General features: G+C 43.8%; 2 protein-coding genes across 2 annotated transcripts in view; one reads left to right on the forward strand and one right to left on the reverse strand.

Annotated features, from left to right (window-relative positions):
* Window positions 1-23783, forward strand: part of LOC126565319 (GILT-like protein 1) — a 390535-nt gene that overhangs the window by 357499 nt on the left and 9253 nt on the right. The window lies entirely within an intron of this gene.
* Window positions 1676-12538, reverse strand: LOC126564424 (protein spaetzle 3). Its single transcript, XM_050221467.1, has 6 exons — window positions 11605-12538; window positions 5824-5957; window positions 3350-3474; window positions 2133-2534; window positions 1921-2046; window positions 1676-1844 (listed from the first exon to the last, which is right to left on the reverse strand). Exons 1-6 carry the CDS (start codon window positions 12374-12376, stop codon window positions 1688-1690), a joined length of 1716 nt encoding a protein of 571 aa, XP_050077424.1. The 5' UTR covers window positions 12377-12538; the 3' UTR covers window positions 1676-1687.

Genomic DNA, 23783 nt, shown 5'->3' on the forward strand with positions numbered 1-23783 from the left:
TGGAAAACTCGAAAGCCATCACGAACCTGAAAGGCGTAAGTAAACTTTCAACCCATTCGCTATGTTTTGTGAAATAGGATGAAAAGTGTCCTTGGGGTTGATTATTTGTATGCCTTTGCTTTTATTTTAGTTTTGTTTTTCCTTAGTTATATGAATTATGAAACTCGATTCGATGTGCGTAATTTGGATCTTTTTCATGAAATTTTGTATGTCTTCACTACTGATCGAATCACCCTCGGTACATCGAATCGAGATTGTTTCTCTCTTTCAGCAACTCACCCATCGCCAGCCAATACTTTCATGGATCGAAGAAAAGTGTAAAGATGCTTCAGCTAAACCCTCGACAAAAATCGATAATGAACTTGAAGTTGAGAAATGGTCACATCGTAGAAATTTTCTTCGTTACTTACTTTCAACTTGAACCGCATTTTATGCATTCCAACTCGAGCACCCAAACCGAAACGGACGACCAAAATAGAACTTGTACATACATTTCGAGCTCAAACACGCTCCTCGTCAAACATCATTCATTTTCCGTACTCCAACTTAATTTCCAACTGACGAGGATCGATGGATTCCTTCGGTCCCTTTCGCGAACGCAACGATGCGTGCAACAACGTACGAATGAAGTGACTTCTGCCTGCCATTTTTTTGTGAAGTAAAACTAAAAACCCTCCTTCGAACCTAACCTCGAAACACGCACACACTCAAACACGCAACACCAACAACCCCAAGCAAAACATAATATTTATGCAGTGAAAAGACAACCCGGAAACAACCAGCCAGTAGTAGCATCAACCATCCAACAACTGTGCAAAAACTGTTGGCATATCCTTCGGCAGCATTTCTTTCGGCAGGGTTTTATTTTTGCTGCAAAATTCCTAGCCACCATTATACTTCCTTCTCGTCCGGAAAAACGCATTTTCCATTTCAATTCTCGTGCGTTGACAAATGATGTTTCTATGCTAATGGGTGTACTGTGTGGGATTGTGTGGAGCGTAGAGCTGCTGGAATTCAGATGAAACATTTTTTTTTCTGTTAGATGAGCAAAATTGGCTTTAAGATGTCAAGTTAATGCTTTGCTTTATTTATTTTTACATTTTTAAACGGTCAAAAAGATTTAGCGAAATGTACAAATATAATGCATTGCATACCTTCAAGGGTAGATCATAATTTTTTTATGATACACCTCGTTGCATACCTTTGGGCGTATTGTTTTCAGGGGTTGTCAGATTAAGAAAAAACGTTATTTCCATTTGTATTTGTGTTAATCAAGAATGGTTTATACACTTTTTTAATGTCCATTTGGTTTAAAAAAATTAAATTTCTCTTCGTAAATAAAAAATATACCTTTAGGCAAAATATCTTTCAATTGTGGTAAGAATTTTCCACGTGTTTATTGTAATGCTTGAGAGCAGAATAAATCGGATAGTTGATACTTTAAAAATACATCATACAGCATTAAAAAGGAATAGAAAAGTGAAATAAAGTCTAATGCAAAATCGTTGCATTTTAGCTGGTGGTTTTGCTTAAACAGTATACATCGGGAGATAGAATCGTGGCAAATCATAATTAAAAATACAGCAGCCTACTGGAGGGAATGAGAGATGCGGATCTAAGAAACAAAATCTCTTCAAAATATGGTGTCCTCCGTGCGTAGATCGGCGGAGATCCCAGAGATCCAGCGCTAAGGATTACACCGGCAGACGCAACAGGACGGAAACAGGAACCAATCCATAAAGATGCCCTTACAATCGTTGTCCGGATCGTACGCTAGCAATCGGTGCCATTTGTACTTCTGCTCACAGCCACAGTCCCCGGAGCAACGGTTCGTTTGGGTTTTACTGGGGAAGAGATAAGAGTTTGCAGAAGGATAGAGATCTCATACCATGCGGTGCGATCTCTTCGAAATCTACTTACGAACACACTTCCTGGTGGATCGCCTGCTCAAAGTGCTGCGTGTTGACGATGGCGCGCACCTTGCCGGCAGAATTCGTCGCCCAGTATGGCGTCACTATCTCAATCTTCGACTCGCAGGCATCAACCCTGTATTTTGGAGTGGAGAACCAATCCAACACTGTTACGCAGCTCACCACCGATCGCTATCTACCTTCTGTCTTGAGAGATCTTACCTGCCCGTGTTGGATTCACCGCTTCCATCGGCTCCTCCGTTCCCGTTGGCCGGTGTTGCTGTCTGGCGTGCGTTGGTACTACCTCCACTGGTTCCACCACCACCCCGTCCTCCACCATTATTACCGCCCCGTGAGCTGGTGTTCTGATTTTGACGTTTCTTGCGCAGCTTGCTAAAGTACGATTCACCACCGAGCCGTACCTCACCGCCTGGGTCCCCGTACAGATCCATCAGTTCCGGCAGTAGCGTAAACTCGTCATCATCACCGTAGGGATCCGGCCCCGATGCGCTCCGCTTACGTTTCCGCCCCGGGGACGACGGAAACCGTGATGCCATCTCGAAGTCACCGTACATTCGCTTCATTAGCGCTTTGTTCTCGTCGATGAACATCTCAATTTTGTCACTGGATGGGGTTTTCGGAGAAGAAAAGACATATTACAGTCCGATACACTACTAGCTGATAAACATCGACTGGTATCTCGGGGCTCGCGCACACACTTCACACCCGAGCCCACACTTAGCGATCTCTGTTCGTCTGCGAATGTCACGAAGTAACCGAGACTCCAAAAGCCACTGGCACAGTACGATGGCCGCGCGAGTTCGCGTGCGTGTACAACACCGGCGATGACAGCTGGCCTTGCCATTCTAATCAACCCGTCTGAACTTCTCCTCTTGAACGCGAGGAAGATAATCACTTCATTCCTCGCTCTCTCGCTTGCTCTCTCAAGTTTTCGCCCAGTGTCACAGTATTGGACCATGTTGAGAGCGCACACGCCAGTGTGACCTCATTTCTAAATGTCACTTATTTATCTTTCTGATATTTTAGCGCATCCGACCTGATCCGGCCGGATTGTGGACCACATTTGAATTCCGGAGGCATCAAATATACGAAAGAAGACAGAAAGTTCCCTGGTACGACAAACCTTTCGTCAAGATCAATAGTAGCAAGATGTAGTAGACATTCAGATCACTTCCAGCCATTAAAAGGTGATCTTTAAAGATCATAAAAAACGGCTTGCCGCGTATGTGGCCACCAGTAAGAAGGGTCTTCTTCAAAGCAATAAAATATCGCAAGAACATCGGAATCCACTCTAATGAAGTTTACGTGCTACACAACTCCTGCCATCATGATTGATGCAGTGCACAAATGGTGTGCCATAAAGCGGACATGTTGCTATGTCCAGTATGCGTTCCATCGCGTTTCACCAGCCTACTCACCTAGGATAGGTATTGCCCGCCGTCGGACAGAACAGTTGATGGTACTTCTTTATGCAAGGAACACCTCTGATGACATCTCCATGAATGCTGAGCCCGAGCGCGACGGATAAAGCTGTCCACCATATCTGAAACAGAAGAGTAGATAGAGTTGGGCAGGTGAGAAGTGCATCGAAATTATGACGAAACTCTTGGCACATAGAAGAGAAGAGCAAAGTCTAACTCGACGAATTCTGGTGACGATGACCTGAGGATTCTTTTGTCTAGTGAAAGAACTGTGCTGACTACCTCAGATGCTCGGGCCTACGTGAGCTGTGTCAGACCCTAAAGCACATTTGCCCCAGAGACCTGACCGTACTGCCAAATCGGACCACGAGAGCGCCTGCGTGATTCATCGCATTTTCGCAGGCTTGCAAACCAAATGGCGCAGTCCGCTCACGTCTTCCACCAACTGTCACGACACTGCCGGTGGAAGTATAAACAACCGATTCCGAAGGGGACAGTTTTCTGCTTCCTTTATGTTTTGCTACCAATGTGGCCACGGCATGCAATAAAATTTTTTTTGGATGCCGTCTCCGAACTCCCTCAACTTAGCATGCGGCGATTGTCCGGAAATGTTGGTACACACGGCAGTGTTCGAATGTCCACATGTACACATGTCCCGCTCTCTGGAGAAACAAATTGATTTATTTCTGCGTTTATGGCGTGATCCGACGACGCTCGACTTCGACTCTTAGCTAACTATATGTTTCTTCTCAGTGTGCTGAACGATCACGATCGAGCGCTAGGCGTCAATGGATGGCGCTAGCCATCGATGAGAAATGCGATCAAATGCACACACAATAAAACGGGAGCACCAAACGGGTGCGCTACCAGGTGGCATTATCACGGCCTTGTCCTTGGCGTGTCTAAGACTAGAAATTAATTAATTATCATTTCATAACCAACGACGCTCGGTGAACGGGAGTCAGCTTACCGCCGGTTGACAGCACGCCGATTCGTTCTCGGCGGAAACAGAGGTTCTTGCAGGTGGTCTTACAACGCCCCGACCGGGGAAGTGAATGTGAAGGTCACAGTGAACCAACCTAAGGTGGAGTTCGATTCAATTCGTTCCGACAACTACCGTGGAGAGCTCAAATGTACTGGCCCCTGGGTAAGGTGTCGCCGATCAAGTCTCCAATTTTATTACACTACCGAACCGCGCAGTTGCACTACTATACCTAATGGGCGCAATCCACCAACCATTAGGCCTCATGAGAACGTTCACTATTGGGAGTTGGCAGCGAGGGGACGGATTTATTGTCCGGTGCTTTATTCTCATGCGCTAAAATATCAACCCATAGCGAATCAATCACAACGTCCACAAACCACACAACGGAACGTACGGTTTCGTTGGGTCTATGTTACGACAGAAGAATCAAAACTCATTTTCGTCCATTGACTTGAACCATTATCCGGCACGGCCACAAAACACCAGACAAGCAAAAGTAATAGAATAAAAAAAAAACAAGTTCTCCCCAGACAAGATGATTGTAATACGCCTTTTTTTTCTAATAGCTGCAACAAACAAACAAAAAACCATCCGCAAATAACACAACTAAGCTGACAATCGTATTCTCCCCGAAACGCGAGGTTTATTTTTTTGTTACAGTCGTGGAGCATTTGCTGTCGGTAGACAACCGTTTTGGTTCATGGATCCAAATTTTGCTGTCACGTGGGCGTCCGTTAAGCCGGTTTTGCCTACCAGAACTTGCTTTTTTTATACAGAACCAGGCCCACCGACCGCAAAACCCGGTCTTTGATTGATCTCCCTTACCCTTGGGCGCGCCCGCGAATCCACCAATTCCAGCTTGGAGGGGGTTTAGTGATGCCAATTTGCATAAAAAATAGCGATCTTTTAATCTATCGCATCACGTCAATGACACCACCGGAAGGTGTCACCCAAGGAACTGTTTGAATTTCATACAAATAGATAACTGCCACTAATATATGTAACCGTCAGAAAAGTAAAAATAGAAATTTGGCTGTCCTCTGAGATATTTTATTCGCTTGTCCTAAGCTTATGGGCTGTATTTAATCTTTCTTTTTTAATATGCAGATGTATGTAAGACACTATTATCTGGCCTAGAAGTATTGGATAACTTGTCTCTGTATTTAATAGAGAATTTAATTCCCTCTTTAAGAGTTAAAGCAGAAATCTAAAGTCTTATGCATCATGAAAACACAAAAAAAACAGATATGGTTTGCTTAAGCACACTAGAGGGATCATCATCGGCACATGGATGTACTTAGATCAAGAAGAGAATAGTTGAGAATAAGCCAGATCTTAAAATTATCCTCTGAGTTTACAATATTTCATTTAAGCTGTTGAAAAGTAATTGATCCCTAGCTCAATACCATTTATATCACAGCTGTGTAAGTGGAATGAAGGCCAGTGTTGTCTGTCAGAGTTTATATTAAATGTGGTGCACACTTACCGGTATTTGGATGAACGTTCCATTGCTGACTTGAGGATACGCGAATAATGGCACAACAGGAACGGTCCCATTCTTTATAAATATGGGCCCCTGGATCGGTGTGACTGTTGGCATGCGAAAGTTTTTTCGGTTATCTGTAACGAAACGAAACACAACAGTAGCACCACGTTAGCCTTTTACTTTCTCACACCCGTCCAACAATGGTCTAGCGCGGCGGAATCCAGAAAACGAAATGAAACCCATTAAACCATACCCACCAGAGACACTAGGTTGCAAATGCTCGAACCCGAAAATATATTTAATAAAAGCACGTTCACTTCCTGCAACGGTTCGTGCGTGAAAAGCGAACTCTAGCATCAACTGTTTAATTCATACAAAACGCATAACGAGTGTGCATAAAGTTTCAGCGAATCACTGATTGGAGATCTCGCTAAGATCACTGATGATCACTTTGCGAAACAGGCGTACACGACGGGGACGACATGCACGGACGCGTTGCATCTACTAGCAGACCGGTCGTACGTGTTCGTTGCATAAAAAGCCCCGCCGAAAGGCCTAATCTTAGTTTCGCACGCCATCCGATCCGTTACCCGTATAGATTGTGAACATGGATGCGGTTCATTGTGCGCTTCTTGGAAGCGCAATCTCTCACCGCTTTGCGGACTCCCGGCACCTGGATTGTGTCGAATCTGAGCACCTCGAATGGTGCATTAATTGGAGCTGTTGAGTGGGACGGTGTTAATTGAATAAAACGTTTGTCAGTGTAACCGGGCACAGATGATGTAAATGATACCTTCTTTGTGAAGGAAGGAGAGGTTCAGTGTTTTCCAACAGCTTCTACTACTTCCAGCAGCATTCAGTTTGTTGGATAAAATCTAACACTATGTATACACACACACAGACACACCGGAAGATTGTTCGGTGGTATGCACCGGGGCGTAACAGACCTCCTTCCAAAAAAGGAATCAAGCAAACAAACAAACCGGCCAAGCCCAGCGCACCAGCAATAAACTTAACATGGTGCAAAATGCCATCCACCATCATTGGCTGGCGCCGCTGCCGACTTATGCTGTCAAATTTCGCGACAACACGCGACGCACACGCTCGCAACAAACCACACGACACCAGCCAATAAAGAACATTGCTCGCCATTAAATGGCGGCCCGTGTATAACACGACCTTTGCCGGCGAGTTTCATGACCGCGGTGCAGTACCGGCAGCGAAAGTCAAGGTTAACGTTGGCCCTGTTGTCACCTACGCAATGCTGCGAACTTTGGCTGCACCAACCGCTGCTACGTATGATTCACACCGGCACGCACACGATCAATGCGCGATCGAATGAGGCACTCCAAAATCTGGACTGGAGCACATTCTTCCGTCGTTTGCTGTTCGGTTGGTACACCCGGATTGAGGCGTGTACGCATGAGTAACGATTAGACGTGGATGGTGAGAACCGTCCTTGGGAAGCTAGTGAGACATGAGATGATATTTCCTTTCACTTATTTCCCCTTATTAGACATCGCGAAAGAATTCGACGAGGACTTCCTTGCTAATGTCATGTTATCTGAAGAACATCGGAAGCTTTTTTTTTGCGAGTTCTACATACACTGTCACGATTGTAATAGCAATCGGCGACCGAGCTAGGTGCAAATTGGATGACACACAAGTGTCGCCACCGAGCGACATAACCGGATCAGTAATCTAGTGCATTAGCTTGCACCGTGATGCTAATTGCGTAGATTAACCAACCAGACGGTAGATTCAGGCCTGGTGTAGCAATACAGCCAGCTGAGGTCAATCGCGTCTGGCCGATGCAAAGATGCTTCATGTTTGCGTTTACGATAGCGGGTTGTGATTTGGAAACGCTATCAAACAAGCGAGTGTTGAAGGGTAAAATTGTTAGCGATGTTGATCGAACTTTCCTACGAAATTTTAGTCTTGTGCAGACTTATGAGCTTAAAACACTTACATAAAGCGTTACATATAAATAGACAGGGTGATCCGGTGGTAAACGCGACAGCAGCACCAGCCGTCATTCGGTTAGACCGGGGTATGAATGCTATTCGGACCGTTAATCCCGCATTTTGAGTTGTGGGATAACAATAAGTAAATGAAGCTATTAGATATGCGATGTGACATACAAGATCGCAAAGCCAAAAAGTAAGGTAATGAGCAAATCTAGAATAGCTAGTATGAGGACTAATCTCTAAAGAGATTTTGGTAAGTATCAACGAACCATTTGCCCTTTTATCTTGGACATATAGTGGTACGGTTCACTGGAATTCAGTTCAGAATAGTCAGATTGATACCGAGGTTGTTGTGCCAGAGGAACAGGAGCGAAGTCCACTAGCAACTGATATTGTAAAGTCAAAACACTGCTTCTTCTTAGCTTAACGACCTTCTAAGGGAACTCCGGCCATCGATTGGCATACTAGGCTTGCTGATACCACGTAGTTGGATAGTCAGTCCTCCCTATGAGTGAACGGTTCGGATGGGATTTGTACCTCATTCCTGCCATGTGTTTGTAGAATTACTCATTACTCATTACTTATTATCATCTCATGCCCAAAACATCCTCAATAATTTTCTTTGCATAATTTGGTCTTGGAGCTATCGACGTGTATAGAGACTACTGCCCAACCGTCCGAAGCACGGACAGTACCGAGAACCGACTAGTAGTGCTTGCTTTGCATCTAATTACTCGGCAGATACTTCTGTTTATTTGAAGTATTACGAAACATCCAGCAGCGCGAGATGCGTCCTTCAACAGGCAGCTCCCAGCTCCTCATACTATACATATTAGCGCATCAGCTGACGGTTAATGCCGCGAAGGCATGACAATAATTTCATCCCAAACGTTCAGATGCCCATACACCACCACACCACCACCAGCTTCCACCGTTCCAGTCGTCCAGCTAATCAAAGAGAGCGTTAATCAGCGGCACATACCAGCCCACGTAGCAAGAGGTGAGATATTTCCATCACGTACAGGCCGCAACCGAACGGTGAAATACTAAAGACGCGATTGGTGCTGCTTCGTGCGTACGTCGCAGCAATTATCCGATGTGATGATGTTGCTACTACCAGTGCGTTCCCATGCGACCCCTAACACGTGTATGAAACACAGGGTGTTCCTTCCAGTGCTTTTGGTGTAACAACAAAACAGAGGCTTGGGCGCACACCTACTAACACACTGACTTACTGGCTGGCTGGCATTGACGTGAAATTGCCCATTGACGGCGGGCCGCGCACAGGGAAGATGAGATTTGTTTGAGAACCGTTTTGCCCTCCCACTCGAGCGTTTTCCTCTTTCTTCAACCTCTCGCCAAACACTAGACTCTTGGATTTCCAACTATCTGATGTTGTATTTCGTTGCAAAACGTATCAGATGTCGGCATTCAATCATGGCTAGCGATCAACCGCAACAACTCATCTCTAATGACAGCTTGAGAACATGTTACAAACCAAGAACAAGGGCAGGCAGTGGTGCATCACTAGGGTGCAATGATTTATTTTTACCACTATTGTCCCCTTCTTAGAGATCTCGAGGTACAACCACGCACGACTCTCCCACCAAAATGTTGTAAAGCTTTTGTAGGCGTTACGTGCTGCTGCTGCTACTACTACTACTACTACTTCCTTCTCGATGAAACCTGCACAATCATTCAGCACGTGCAGCGACATCCGGTCGGAAGTGGCCGGATGTATTAGATGTGCGCCACGCTGACGCAACGAGTCTCTCAGCCAATTCTCACAGGATGCTAACCCTGCGGTGAGATGTAGATTTCTCTGGTTCATTAATTAAACTGTGCGCATTTTATGACACGCTGACGCACGCGCTTGGTCACGGCACACTTTTGAGGATCGCTGTTTTGATGCCGCAGTATCGCAATGCATTTGGAGCGCTCAATCTAGGGAGCTAGGAGACCATCCTACGTACTATAGCACACAACACAATGGCGATCGTTCTTGGGCGTTATGGTCTGGGAAAAGTCACAATGCAGCACAGACAGTGGTCTATTGAATTCGAATATATTTGCCTTCTAGATTTTATGAAGTAGCTAGCCGTAGGTTTTACATCCAACCGTGAACTGGATGTGCCACAAACTAGTGCAATAGAGATCTTATGCAACCAGACCTCCAAATCCACCATCTCAATTCTAAACCAAGGCTAAGACACCGGCATTCACTGCACTCAGACACCTCCGTACCTGCATACACTCTTAAGGGCACTTCTTGGTACACTTCACCGCAGCCAATAAATCAATTAGCCAATCGACCCGAAAGGACGAAAGGGACGTGTGCGCACGTGCGTGGGAACGACAGCAAACACTCATCACCGGTCTGCAGACGATCCAGCCAGATGACGGATGGTTCGAAGTGATCCGATGCCCCTTTGTGCCGATGTGTGTCATAAAATCCCCAGTGGTTCGTGATCTTTAAAAAGGCAATCACCCTTTCCACCGATGATGAACGCTCCGAACGTTATTGATTTTTGGTGTGAGACAACAGGTCCATAAGTCCGGGCACATGTGCACAATCAAGCAGTAGCGATGGTAAGGTCTTGGACTATCACTGTTGCTAGACGATGCAAGGGGATGTAGCTTTTACCGGTACGGTGAAGATCCCATCAGCCCCACGTCCACGCTCATGTTTGCACTTGGCTGTGGATCGTACTGTTGTACCTGCGCCATTAGCGGCACTACGCTACACAGCGTGTCAGGGTTATATGGTAGGTACATGGGTTTTTGAATGGCTGTATAACAAATTATTCATTCCCTGCGTTGACATCTTAAGCATTATGGTGGTGCTTGACAGTAGCGGCCAGCACCGGCAGCAGACATTGTGTTGTGTGTAGCTGGTGAATCGATCCTTGTGTTTATCAGCGATCGAACATCGGTGAACATGAGTACACACTGCATGAAACGTGGGCATAATTTAACGTTTGATGTATTTAAAAACTGTTGTTATATTCATAAGGCTATAGGCTCTTTGCGAAGAATATGCATCGATAATTGGGTTCAAAAATTGATGATTATTGATTTTAGCAACGCAAATGAATGAATGAACCTATAGCGCACTTCTATTGGTCGTATGTGAGATAATAACTATATTTCAGCTATTTTTACTTGAATCCAAGCGTGACACATTGCTGCCATTTATTATTTTTGCAGAATTCCGAATGCTTTAAACCTTTTTTGTAATACTAGTTTAGCAACGAGGCCTCTTAATTACAATCAAATTCTATTTAACTATATTAGAGTTCTAATGTAATCATCTGGATACCAATGTCCTATCATCCAACTTATCCATGTTCCTCATAGCTCAACTCAAAATGTCAACATGTAAGGTTCTACGATTAAGCTTGGACTGATTACTCACTTGTTTTTCAAAGCAAGTTTGGCTTCTACTAGGCAGAGAAGGACTAAGATTTGTTTTTTTCCTCAATACAAGTTGATTATTTCTTTGGCAATAAGTCCATAGCTAAGGGTTAAGGGTGTTTAAGGGTGTATAGAGATGTCGACCAATGCAAACATCCAGTGTGCCGCAATGATCATCTCCTATTACAAACAACCTTATTCCAAAAAATGGATTCTCAAAGATGTTTCATTTTATCAAAAAATTCGCTTAATCTATTTAAATAAATTGCAGGCAGATAAGTTACCCAATGGTCCTAATGATCCGGGTCCAAATATTCTGACTATAGAAATGATTAACCCACCCCCTGAAACCACAGAATTCCCTTCAAATAAATAATTCCTCCTCCACAAGGCAGCTTACCTGAGATCCCAACAATCGGAGTCACCTCCACCGCCTCGTCGTAGTAATCATCATCGTCCTCCTCGTCGTAATCCAGCACCGGATGTATCGAGGTGCGGGTCCCCGTTGACCCGACGCTAGCATACACCGGTGGTCGCTGCGGGTAGTTGGCTGCACCGCCCTGATTACCAGGCGCTCTTGGACCGGGCGCCGGTTGTGGAGTATTGGTGCGATAGCTCGTACCCGTCTGCGGGTTCGCATGCTGTTCCGCAAATGGACGACCGGGCTGTGTGGCGTAGCTACCGGACGAGTACTCATAGTAAGCTGGTTGCTGGGCCGGTGGTTGTTGCTGCGATTGCTGTGGAACACCCGCCGGGTTTGGTTGGTTTCCTGTACCGTCTACGTACGATCCTTCGCCGTACGTTCGACCGGGGGGTTGTTGTGTTTGTGGAGGCGGTGTTGGTGCCTGTGGATAGTTGGCACTGGGTGGGATATACGACGGAGGAGGCAAATAGTTGTTCCGGGGCGTTTGTCGGTACTGAATAGTATGTTGCTGCTGCTGCTGCTGCTGCAGCGGTTGTTGCTGATGCTGCTGAGGAGATTGCTTTGATTGCCGCTGCGGTGGAGCATATGGGGCATTTTTGTAAAAATCCTGATCATCCCCTTGATGACCGGCGGGTCCATAGAGAAGGTTGTTCACAGCCGATGCATGCTGATTTTGCAACGGGCTCGCGGTAGCCCATGTCGGGGGCTGTATATTGCCGAATGGCAGCGTATAGTTCACCAACGCCATTCTGATCACACTTCACTAACGAATGTAACGCCAAAGCACTGTATTATTCAATGTAAACACTTGCCCGAGCACGTGCACAATTTCTGCAGTGTACTTTCTACACTTAATGACATTCGATAGCTACCAAAGGCCATTCTATTTGCATCACATTACACTGCTATTCACTACTACGTTCGCGGTGTCACTTTACGCCCTGGATACGCCCTGGTCGGATGTTAATTAGCGACAAGAATCGAAGCTCAGTTCCACCGTGTTTAAGCTCGATCACTTTTTCGTAACAACTTCCCTGTGGGTGAAGTATAAAACAAGATAATCAGTATCTTCGCAATTTAGGTTAAGCCTGCCTAAAGAGCAATTCCTTAAACGTCATCCCCATAACTTATGCTTATCAATCAGCTTAGCTCTCTAAGCACTCTTTATCACTTCTGCCCAGAATAGCGATTAACTTGCATCATCGAAAACTTTCTCCACCCATGTTCGCCCCACACATGAAAGCCCCCTCTCGATTGCATAACGACGGCTTCATTTGACTATGATCGTTGGCGATCGTCGCGATCGTGTGTCAAATTGTCATGCACAGGCAGCACCACACTTGCGCATCGTGTCTCGAACACACACACCCGTGGCAAAACGTGCGTTGTGCTGAAATGAAGACGAATAAATTTATGATTATTAACCTCTTGGGGTGGGTACGCGTACGGCTTACGGCAGTGATCAAAGCCGACAACAAATCCCCAATGCGCAGGCCCCGCTCGTTGATACAATGAACTTTGGCAGACTTTTCCCGGTGTAGCTTCGATTGAACCTGTTCTCTTTAATTGGCTGGAAGGACGGTAGCTGACGGAATAGGGTGTTTGCGTCGTACAGCGTGTGAATGTGTGTATGTTTGACATTTTCCGGACGAGTGCTTCACTTCCTGGGTCATAAAAACCATTATTCGGATATGGAATGATGTCCAAGTGCCCAATCTTCGTTTCTTCTATAATTTTTTAAGCGATGTTTATAAGACTCACTCCTAGGTCCGCCATATGTCTAATGGTGTTTGCGACAGGAGGTATGAAGAATTTAAAATAGTTTTTTTCAAAGAACGTAAGCTATTGGCGGCCAGTTGGTGATGGCAACATCGGCATCGGTCTTCAAACGATAGGACCGGGGTTTAAGTCTCATCCGGACCGTTCTACCGTAATGAGGACTGACTATCCAACTACGTGGCATGGGCAAGTCTATTAAGTCATTCGATGGCCGTCGTGCCCTTTAAAGGTTGTTTTCCTTAAGACAAAATGAGTAGATGGGCCCTCTAATTACAAAAATAAAAAACCTTAAAATTTTAAATCAAGTATAGCGGTTATTTCATTCTAAACCTTTGAGCAATTCTGCTGTGACTCTAATATCTTCGAGAGGTTTTGTCCTATCCTTACTGACTTCTTTTTCTTAATTATAACTGTGGTTGGATAATCAGTAGTACTTATGGCGAGACGGAGAAATGAGCATCATTGTGACTCTTTTTCAATCCACACATCGTCAGTAGCATTTCTGTTGGCTACAAACCAAATCTATTCTTTAAAATTCTTAATATTTCTCAAGTTTCGTTCTTAAAAGATAACGTGATCGACGTTCTGGTCTAATTCCTCCAACTTTAATTATAAATTCAATGCGCAACTCGGTTGACCAGAGTGACAGTAATTTCGTTGCCCCACGAACAATCGCAACTCGTTCCATTCTAGCACGGTATTATAACACCTAATAACCGCCCTCGACAAGTATGAATCAACATGCAAGACAAGACCCACGCAGGAAGTGATTTGTACCTACTGATCATTATCGCCACAGACACGTTTGGGCGTTGCTGCTTCTGAAATTGGACAACGAGGTTTGTCGCTTTGAGGAACGTGTTCTACAAGACATAAAGCATTCGAGGTTTTGTGTGTGTGTGTTTTTTTTTTCGCAAGCTTATTTGTGCAGATCAAGTGTGTGACTCACTCGCCTCGTGAGTGTAGGAATTGCTGAGCTGCATTTGCCGTAGAGAGTAATCGTTTTAACCACTGACTTGATTCCTTGTTACTAATTAAAATCAGTTCGAAACGTTTGATCAAAACATAACTGACACAGAACCGCAGAATAACCTTATGAAACACAAACCACACAAAAGAACCAACCTCTAGGCTAGCGCTGTTAAAAGTCTCGGTCAAACCGGCGCAGTTTCTTGAACAAGATTTATCTCAACCCTCAAACACAATGTTGCGTCGCGCGCTCGGTGACGCGGACACGCGGTACAAAACAAAAGCCATCACGAGGCCCCCGTCCAGGTTCCAAGTTGTGTTGGGATTATTAGGTTCTTTGTTTTGTTTCCGTGCACTACGCTTGTCGCAGGCGAAGAGGATGAATGGCAAGATTACTAATAAAATATACATCCCTAATTGGTTCCAATAAAACAGACCCTGGCTGGCTGTCGCGTTCGCACGCTGGAACGGGTGGTAAAATATAAAGAATTTCCTGCTAGCGAGCAAAGCAAAGCAACATGCAGTAAAGTTTCGTTTCGAAAGCGCTAGAGTTCCTGGCATGTGCAGCCTTCGCGTTCTGCATCATAGAGCTCGGGTTAGTGCAGTACTCCCAGTGCTTCTAGCTGAACCTGTGCTCCATATATGCCAGCTGCCTTGGCCGGTCGTGCACTTATTATGTATGCAAATGACTGTCAATCCTTTGGCGGCGGTGGTTGTTCGCTAGGTCCAAGGACAGGCGCGACATGCACCCGTGGGACTGAGCGCCAACTGTGCACACACACACGGTATTACATCGAGCATACCAATTAAAACCGTTGACAAGATTGTTATTGATCATAGGCGATAATCGATCGGTCAGTCGGTTGTGTTTGCTTGTTTGCCAACTCTCTCCTTCAATATCGTCCCGAACAAATAGACTGTTACGTATACGCTGTCAAATATTTAAATACAAAACACACTCACGATACGATCATAACGGTAACGGTTATATGGAGCAGAAATCACTTGGCTACAAAAAAAAGTGACTTCTCGCTTGCGAATTGTTTTTTACCTTTGCATGATTTATGGCTGTCCTTTTCAACGCGCTGGACGTAACTGAACGCGCACACATAAAATAGCTATCAAAAGCAATCGTTGGGAAGCGTTTTGTGTTGAGGTCGACTAAAGTCTTTGCCGATCGAGGTATGAATATGGTAATTCTAAGCAATATCTGCCCAGCTTCCTGGACACAGAGACATACTTTTGCAGCTAAACATTCTTTTAAAAGCAAAAGAAACAGGTGAGTGATCGGAACGATCGTCGGAAAGGGCAAAAATATCTAATTATATTCTTAAAAAAACAACAAAGCGACGAACCCAAAATTTCTTGCACGACCAAAGCGAATCTTTTGACGTACGTTGTACACGTGAAGCTAACAATAAAAAGTCAAAACAAAACTTCCCCAAGTCAAAACCACCTCAATAACGGTGAAGAAGCAGCGCAGGGAAGAAACCAGCTCTCAACAGCTGTGTGAAAGTGTTATTTATCATTATCAACCATACGGATCCGGGCGAAGGCATCACAGCCGGTCCCAGACGGAAAAATAAACAATTCCAACACCCGAACAGACGAACCATACGAGTGACGCGAATTCAACACCCATACATCGATGACCCCACTCCACCCAAACTGTCGTGTGGTCCATTGATGAATATTAGCGATAGCCGAACGCGCATGTGGTCTTTTTGATGATGCGTTACATAAAAACAAGGCGACATCCTCATGGTTCACGCGTGTCGGGGGCATTGTCGATGGCAGGTTCCGGCACAAGCGCAAATATCATCCATTGCGAACGATCGAATGGAAGAAAATAACGAAAGACTCACTTTTGTGACAACAAGCGACGAACCCTTTTCATGTGAAAAAACTTTAAAAATATGTGCATTTTTTCTTTAATTTTTGTTTTAAATTTCTTTATAATACCTTTTCAATTTTAAACGTTAACATTACATTTTATAATAGTTAACATTTAAAGAGGCAGTAAATGCACCACATTAAAAACCAATTGCTTGGAACTGATTTTTTCTGCCACCGTTCACGATCGCCGACCGAATCGAACGAAAGTGAAATCAATGGTTCTTAAGTAATGCAGACCAGCAGCAGCAGCATCACACACCAGTCACGATCAAGCATGCAAAGCTCCCGCCGAAAAAAAAAAACCCTGACGCAATCGGTCACCGCAAGCATTCACATAATATCGGCCCATCGCACAGGTGTGTTGTGAAACCGGACAGCAAAAGAAGAAGAAAATCAGCTCCACATCTTCGTTCCTCCGCGTGCAAGAAAACAAAAGTCCAAAAGGAAGCACAAACACACACCCCACAACATCCCTCCTCGTGTCACCCTTTCGGTCACTCTTTCTCTCGTCCTCCCTGCCCTTACTGTCACACTCCTTTCACCGTGAATGTCACTCGAGAAACAAAAAAAAAAGCGGCCAGGGCAGAAAGGAAACCACCATACCGGCCTCCCCATTTTTAAGGTTAACCACCATCACCACCCCGAAAGAAACCAAAGAAGAAGAGGGAAAAAAGCGCTGAGCATAATCCCAAAAGCGGACCACTACAGACGATCGGTCGGTTGATATTCATTCAATTTCTCAATGTCACGCGTCCACCGTCCACGAACCAGATTTTGCTAGGCACATCATCATCTCGAACGTGAACGCGCGCGCGCTCCCCGATCGCTCATCATATCGAATCTAAACCATTGGCCACTATTATTTCACCATCGTGTGCGCGCGCGCACTATTTGGATTCCGCTACCAAACACACAAACAATAATGTACACACACATACACACACACCACGTACACAGACACACATACACACGTGCACTTGATGGTCCCGACAAATGAACAATTACAATCGCTTTATGATTTCTGTGTTTTTGCCATCAAGATCGGTAACCTTTAGCGATGATTTGCACTTCCAGCCCCATGCAAACGGTTTTGAAAGGGCGGAGGGGAGGGTGGTTTCGTTTGGCGGGAGAAGAGTGGTTGAAGAAAATAAAACAGTTGAAGAAAAACACACAATATCGACCTTGTCCACACCCCGGTTCTGGGAGGTTTTCTACTCGGCCATCCCGCCTACGGTTGTAATTACATTAGCTCAATGTTTAGGGGTCAGTTGATGCTGCTGCTTTCCTCCCTCTGCCCCAAACAACACAATTGGCAATGAACTTCAAACCTACCGCCCCCGTGGGAGGTGTAATTGGTGCGTAAAGGAAAAGGGCAAGTTTCAAACAAAACACACACACACTTCCAAAGCACATTAGCACACTCACTCGCTGGAAAAGCTCCACTTAAATCAGTATCGACCGGTACCGAACACTTACAAGCACTTTAGAACTACGAAACACACAGAGAACACACGCGCGTGCCTAAAAAGGTGCCAACGTTCCGGACAAACTAGACGGGAACGAGATCGCGCGTCCTACCGCAACCAGCTGACGATCCGCAATGGCACGAATCGCGCCGTTCAATTATGTAAAAATTGTCCGATCAACCAAGAGAGCGAGTATTTAGCTGCGAGCGGGAGCGAGAGCTATGCGTGAGATTTTTAAAGCCTTTTTTCTGGGTGGGGAGTAGCTGCGATACTTGCAGATGAAGTAGACTGTGAGAATTTGGGGGTAGCAGATGAGGGATCTTTTAGTATAGTGGCTATGAAGGAAGTATCACTCGCTCCCTGCTCCATGAGCAATGTGAAATGGAGAGCTGAATGCCTACGAAAAGTGTTACTCTCGGGCACAATTTCACTCTCGTTTTAATCGATGTTCTTATGCAAATGTAAGATCAGATTAAAATCTGATTTATAGTATTTTTAATCAATATAGCTTTTATTTTATTTTTTATAGTAATTTAACGACATATTTTTCAATTATTAAATATTGTTTTAGCTGTATCCAAAATAACTAATTTTCCTTTTTCTATTTTTTATTCTATTTGAACGAGCGGTCCATATATTTTCTTATTCTGTTTTGTGATATATTTTTTAATACGATGTATCCTGAAAATGTCATTCAAAAATACCTCTTTTTAATTTTTAAAATAAAAATGTTTGGAATTCTGAAGAATAATATTAACCCAAAATCAAACATGTCAAACATAACAAAAGACTTCAACGATGGGTTTTTTTTTAAAGCGACGAACCCTTTACATCAGAAGATCGAAAAAATGAATAGAATCAATAGTGTAAAAAAATTTTAATTTAATTTATTAAAAAAATAATTTATTAACATTCATCACTTTAACCTAATTGACACAAAAGACTCCAACGAACTGGCTCATAAGCGAAGAACCCGTCTAGAAAAAAATTATCGGTATAAAAAGCTTGCCTGATTATTTATTTGTGCCAATTTAGGATTAGTCAATGTAATTTAACACACTTTTAATCCTCACCAAAAAAAAAATTACAATGTCTTGAATACAAGGTTTCCACTAAACAAACAAAATATATAATAACCGTTTTCCTCGCTCGAACGATTGTCACTGTTTAGTCCCGTGCAAAATTTAGACGCCCTCGAGTCAACTTCTACACATTTCGTACCCGTTTCTGCCCGGAATGAACCAAAGCGCAAAACATCTGGCCAGATCTCAGAGAAAAGAGACCGAACGCTTCTCATTTGCATGACCGATCGCAAGCCTGAAACGGTCGGAATGTGACGCGGAACCGATTGATCGAGTCAGAATTAATCTCCGACCGTTGCTCAGAACCGGAAGCGGACATGAAGGGGAAAGAGTAAAGCGACAAAAAAAACACATACACACACATATACGTAGAAACTACAGATCCGTATCGCGGGAAGATCCCAAGCCCCGGGTCAGGTTGAAGTGTGCCTTCCGATCCGGGAATAATCGATTTTTTTACAGCCACAGCAACTGACAGATACGTCACCACCGTGACGTTAGTGATACGTGATGCTGGTGATGATGTAAACGATGATTAATAAAAAGGTCGAGCGTTCTGAAGGGTTTTCGCATTAAAGCTAGGTACATTACTTTGCCGGTGGGTTTTCCTTTCCCGCTGACAAGGATGCTATTTTGACAAAGAGCGCGAATGGTGCGATGTTGTAGTTGCCAAAGGCTTGGATAGACTTGGATTTGCATCCAGTTTTCGAATCGATCCGGTTTTTAGTTTGGGTGTCTTCTTCAAACTGCCGGACGATCGGCCCGCGTTGCTAGCGCACGATTCATCGATCAAGCGCGAACCTGCCTGATATCGGCATTCCACGCATTCCAGAGTTCAAGGTCGCATCGATTCGAATCCACGTCCTACGAGATTACGAGACTTCTCGCGTTGACGTTTTGCACACTTTTTATTCTAATGTATAGCTGTTTGCTGCGGTGAGCAATTGGCAGTCTCTAGTCTAAACGAATCCAGTGAGAAAATTTACAAGACTTGCAGACGAGTTGAGCTTTATTTCGCAACAGCCGACACACTCGCCTTAGTCTGTTGACATTTCTGTGCAGCAATACCAACAGATGGATGGTGATTTATGTGGCTTGATTTGTTTTTAATGAGCCGAAGTTTGCATACAAACTTTCAAAACCTTTGCAAACTGCGCACGTGAACCAAATATCGAAAGCCCTTCAATCGTTTGCAAATTGACCTGAAAGTACCTGAAGCGATCGCAGCCTTTTTGCCCGTCACACCGCTCGATGCGGATTCTATTCTTCTCCCTCACTAAGGTCCTACAAAAGTGCGTGCCAGCTCTCCTTGCGGCTACAGGTTAACCAGGCTACCAGGCAAAGGTGGCCTTCTAATGGCGATGGCCTCCGATTTTAATAGTTGAACTCTGGTGTACGGTAAACCTTCGATTGTTTGCATTGTAACGACATTGTAGCGACGTTCAACGGTTGTCGCTAAATGTCGCCCAGTGCAGGAAAAGCGTCGGGAAGTGTTGTCACACTACAGTCGAACAGAAACGATTTCACAGCCGTCAGCTTTGAAGGATTTAACAACTGCAGAAAAAAAATACACCTTCAAATCCGTTACTAGAAGACCACCCGCTGTTAGTTGGGTGCTACAGATTAAATCCAAAACAATTTAAAATCTAAGCCCATTCTCTCTCGCAAAATCCGATCGCCGATATCGATCATAAACGGTTTCTACCGATCGAGCTGGTAGTACGATCAGGTTCTAGATTTGATTAATCATAACGATTATGACTTTTGCAAGCGGCCGCTTTTTTCTGTTTGCTCTCCACTCAGTCAGACTTCTGGACACACACGCGCGCGCGCACTGTCCACGGTCTGCTTTGTGGATTGAAAGACCTAACCAGCGTTCGAGCGACAGCCACACCTTTGGTAGCTAATTTGTATTTACCGATCGTACACAGTCGTTCCGTTTGATGGTTATTGTGGGCAAATTATTGACATCCATTGCACATTGGCCAGCAAAAACCCTGCAAGGCTGTGCACGTTAAACGATTATCTATGTTGTTTCGATTAAGTTTTATGGGCATTAAAATCGAGTTGGAAAGGGTCTTAGACATGCCCAAGAAACACAATTGGGCATAAATGCCCGCAACGGCTGAAAAAATAGATTAGCAAACTCCATTTTACTTCCTAACGAACTTCCGCCAATAATTTACCCTATGACATTGATTTTTGACCACGAACGAAACGAAACACTCCACAGTTCCAGCTTTTTTATGTTCCGAAATGAAAAAGATCAAAATCGATTAAAGGTACCGAGACAGCATCTGTATCATAACTAGACACCAAAATGCTGAAAACATACCGCTTGCCAACGGGATACATTCGACACGGAAGCGCTCCAATCATATCCTGGTATCTCTCTATGGATCTCTTTGGAGTAATGTTTCGGAATTGAAGTAACTCGATATCGCGACTGACCAGCATGGTGCCAATGGTGATCCTTTTCCGCCGCCACCGGGAAGGTGTTGTTACTATCAATCAAGATTCTAAATTAACTTGTCACACATTGGGCCATTATTTTATTGCTAGTCAGTGTACGTATCCGGGAGCAATGTGATAGATTTTGATTATGGTTCCTAGATATCCTGGAATAGTTCCCGTTGCTAGAACACACTTCTATTTTCGAATTCCTATTCCTTTGTTCCACACAGTACATTCTACCGATTTTAGTGGGTATAGTGTTTGTAGTCGGAACAAAAAACAAAACATTTTTGTGCACTTTGGAGGTTCTAGTACACTATTTCGTTGAAACTTAACTCTTGTTCATCTAGAGAACACCCCTTAATCTTCTCAGAATATGGTCGTCAATAACATCTACAATATTTACGATGTAAACCAGTCAACAACTTTGTAAACTCAAGCTTCAAAAACTTCTTGAAGTATAGGGGATCACCCCGGGGCTCATACATGCCAACATATTTGAATTGGAGTACTTTAAAGACATCCACTTCCTACGTTACACTTCCTAGTCTTACTTACTTCTCATGTCTTTTTATTCTGCTAAGGGAATCTCAAAAGCCGCGCACACCGCGTCATTATTATTTATTTGTATTTGTTTATATGTTGCCGAGAAATATGGCCCAAGGAGTTTTTTTCTTTCGACCTCTTTTTGGCTTTACGACTTAACATGTCATAGCGACCATCGAATGACTTACTAGACACGCTGATACCACTTGATAGGATTTATAGGACGATACGATCCTGAAAGAACATTCAAACAGACAGAGGAAAGTAGCACTGGAGCATCGGTAAACCCAAGTAGCAAGCCACCTATAAAGGAAGCTTGAGCCTTTGACTTAGCACGAGTTGCTGTTAACAGCAACCATATTTTTATAATGTTTAATAAACTTCATCATAGAATCCAACATAGCATTAAAGTCGCGTACTTGAGTCTACCTTTCTAAATGTCTAGGACAGTTTCCTCACGTGAGGCATATGTAGGAAGTGTATAACAGTGTATAACAGTGTCCTGAAGGTGACAAAACATCAATTTAAGATGGTGTAACTGTATAAACGTAGAATTCTAGTGTTGATTTGTAAAATAGAATTAAAGCAGGATAAGGTGAAATATTGTTCCTACTACTTGATCTTTCTAAAGAAGATCACTTTTATGATATGTTCAACAAATGCCACTCACTAGACGTCATATGATTCTGCTCTGAATGTATGACATCTCCATTGATCCAGATAATGCTCGTGAACATTATCGCTTATTGGAATGCGTTACTCACCCACCTTTCGTAATGAGGAACTCCGCAATGTTTAAAAATCAACCAGAACTGTTAATCGCAGAAGGTTTACCTATGGTGATGTGTTTACAAATGATATGTAGTAACTGTTATTAGACTAAATTCCTGACGATGAAGAAATTATAAAAGAAAACCTGGATCACAATTAACATACAAACGTCAATGCTCATTCACATTCTCTTTCAAGACAAAAATACATTTCAAACAGTAGTACCAGCACCTTCCCCAACGTCGTAATGTATTACATCAACGCAAGCACTTGCCGATGTAAATTAAATGCATAAATTGTAATGCCCAGCAGTACGTCACGTCACCAATTTCGTAAGAATTCTTATTCATTGTCACCTGACACACGAAATCAAACTGAAAACAGCGTACAAACAAATTGACAAGTTAAATCACATTTCACAGTTTATTTGAATTTAATGTCATAACTTCCTACAGGATATCAAATGCATATGCGAATGAACGGGTGTGTTACAAAGGTGTTACGCATTTTGTCTTGGGAGCCGGTGTAACCCCGTAACCTGTAATGCTGCATGTATGTGTGTGTAAATATAGATTAGTACCAGAATAGACGCTACAGGGCGACAGGGTGCGCTTAAAGGTTACGCGCTATATTTTAAAATAACGAACATGTACGTTCGACTACCGCCATGTTTTGTTCTCGTATTATTGTTTTCATGTACTTGATGTGCAAATATGTTACTGCGACATTACAATCGCGTTGTGCTTTATGTGTCTTTCGATTAATTTTTGTACCTCCATAATTGTCATTTTCACTGACTTAATTTCTGACCTTCGCTTACATTGCCATTTCAAACGAGAAAGTACACAGTAAATTCGGGAATGATCGTAACCCTAACCAGGAACCAGGAAACACCTGCTTTACATCGCTAACTGCTGGAATGCACCAACTAAATGCGCTTTGTGCGCCAGTGTGTGTTTGGCATCTTCTCGTTCATTTCAAACTACCTAACACCTATATCTATATAGAGCCCCCGTAGTACGAGGATTAAACACAAAACACGTCTACTTCTCACTGTTACTAAATCGTTTCTATTAGTCTCACTCAATGTACGTTAGATGTGTAAATGTGTGGAAGTACGTACTATACACTATATTCTACATGGTTAAAATCGACATTTAGCGTTTGCCTTCCTCTATTAGGTAACAGTGGA

This window comes from Anopheles maculipalpis, chromosome 3RL (genome assembly GCF_943734695.1).
Source record: "Anopheles maculipalpis chromosome 3RL, idAnoMacuDA_375_x, whole genome shotgun sequence".
Taxonomy (NCBI): Eukaryota; Metazoa; Arthropoda; class Insecta; order Diptera; family Culicidae; genus Anopheles; species Anopheles maculipalpis.

What these genes read in the sequence shown, in the direction of transcription:
- LOC126564424 (XM_050221467.1), bottom strand. Translation starts at nt 12,376, where the DNA reads ATGGCGTTGGTGAACTATACGCTGCCATTCGGCAATATACAGCCCCCG. An exon ending in TCCGATTGTTGGGATCTCAG is followed by an intron (nt 5,958 to 11,604) that starts GTAAGCTGCCTT and finishes GTTTCGTTACAG; the next exon opens with ATAACCGAAAAAACTTTCGC. An exon ending in ATCCACCAGGAAGTGTGTTC is followed by an intron (nt 1,845 to 1,920) that starts GTAAGTAGATTT and finishes TCTCTTCCCCAG; the next exon opens with TAAAACCCAAACGAACCGTT.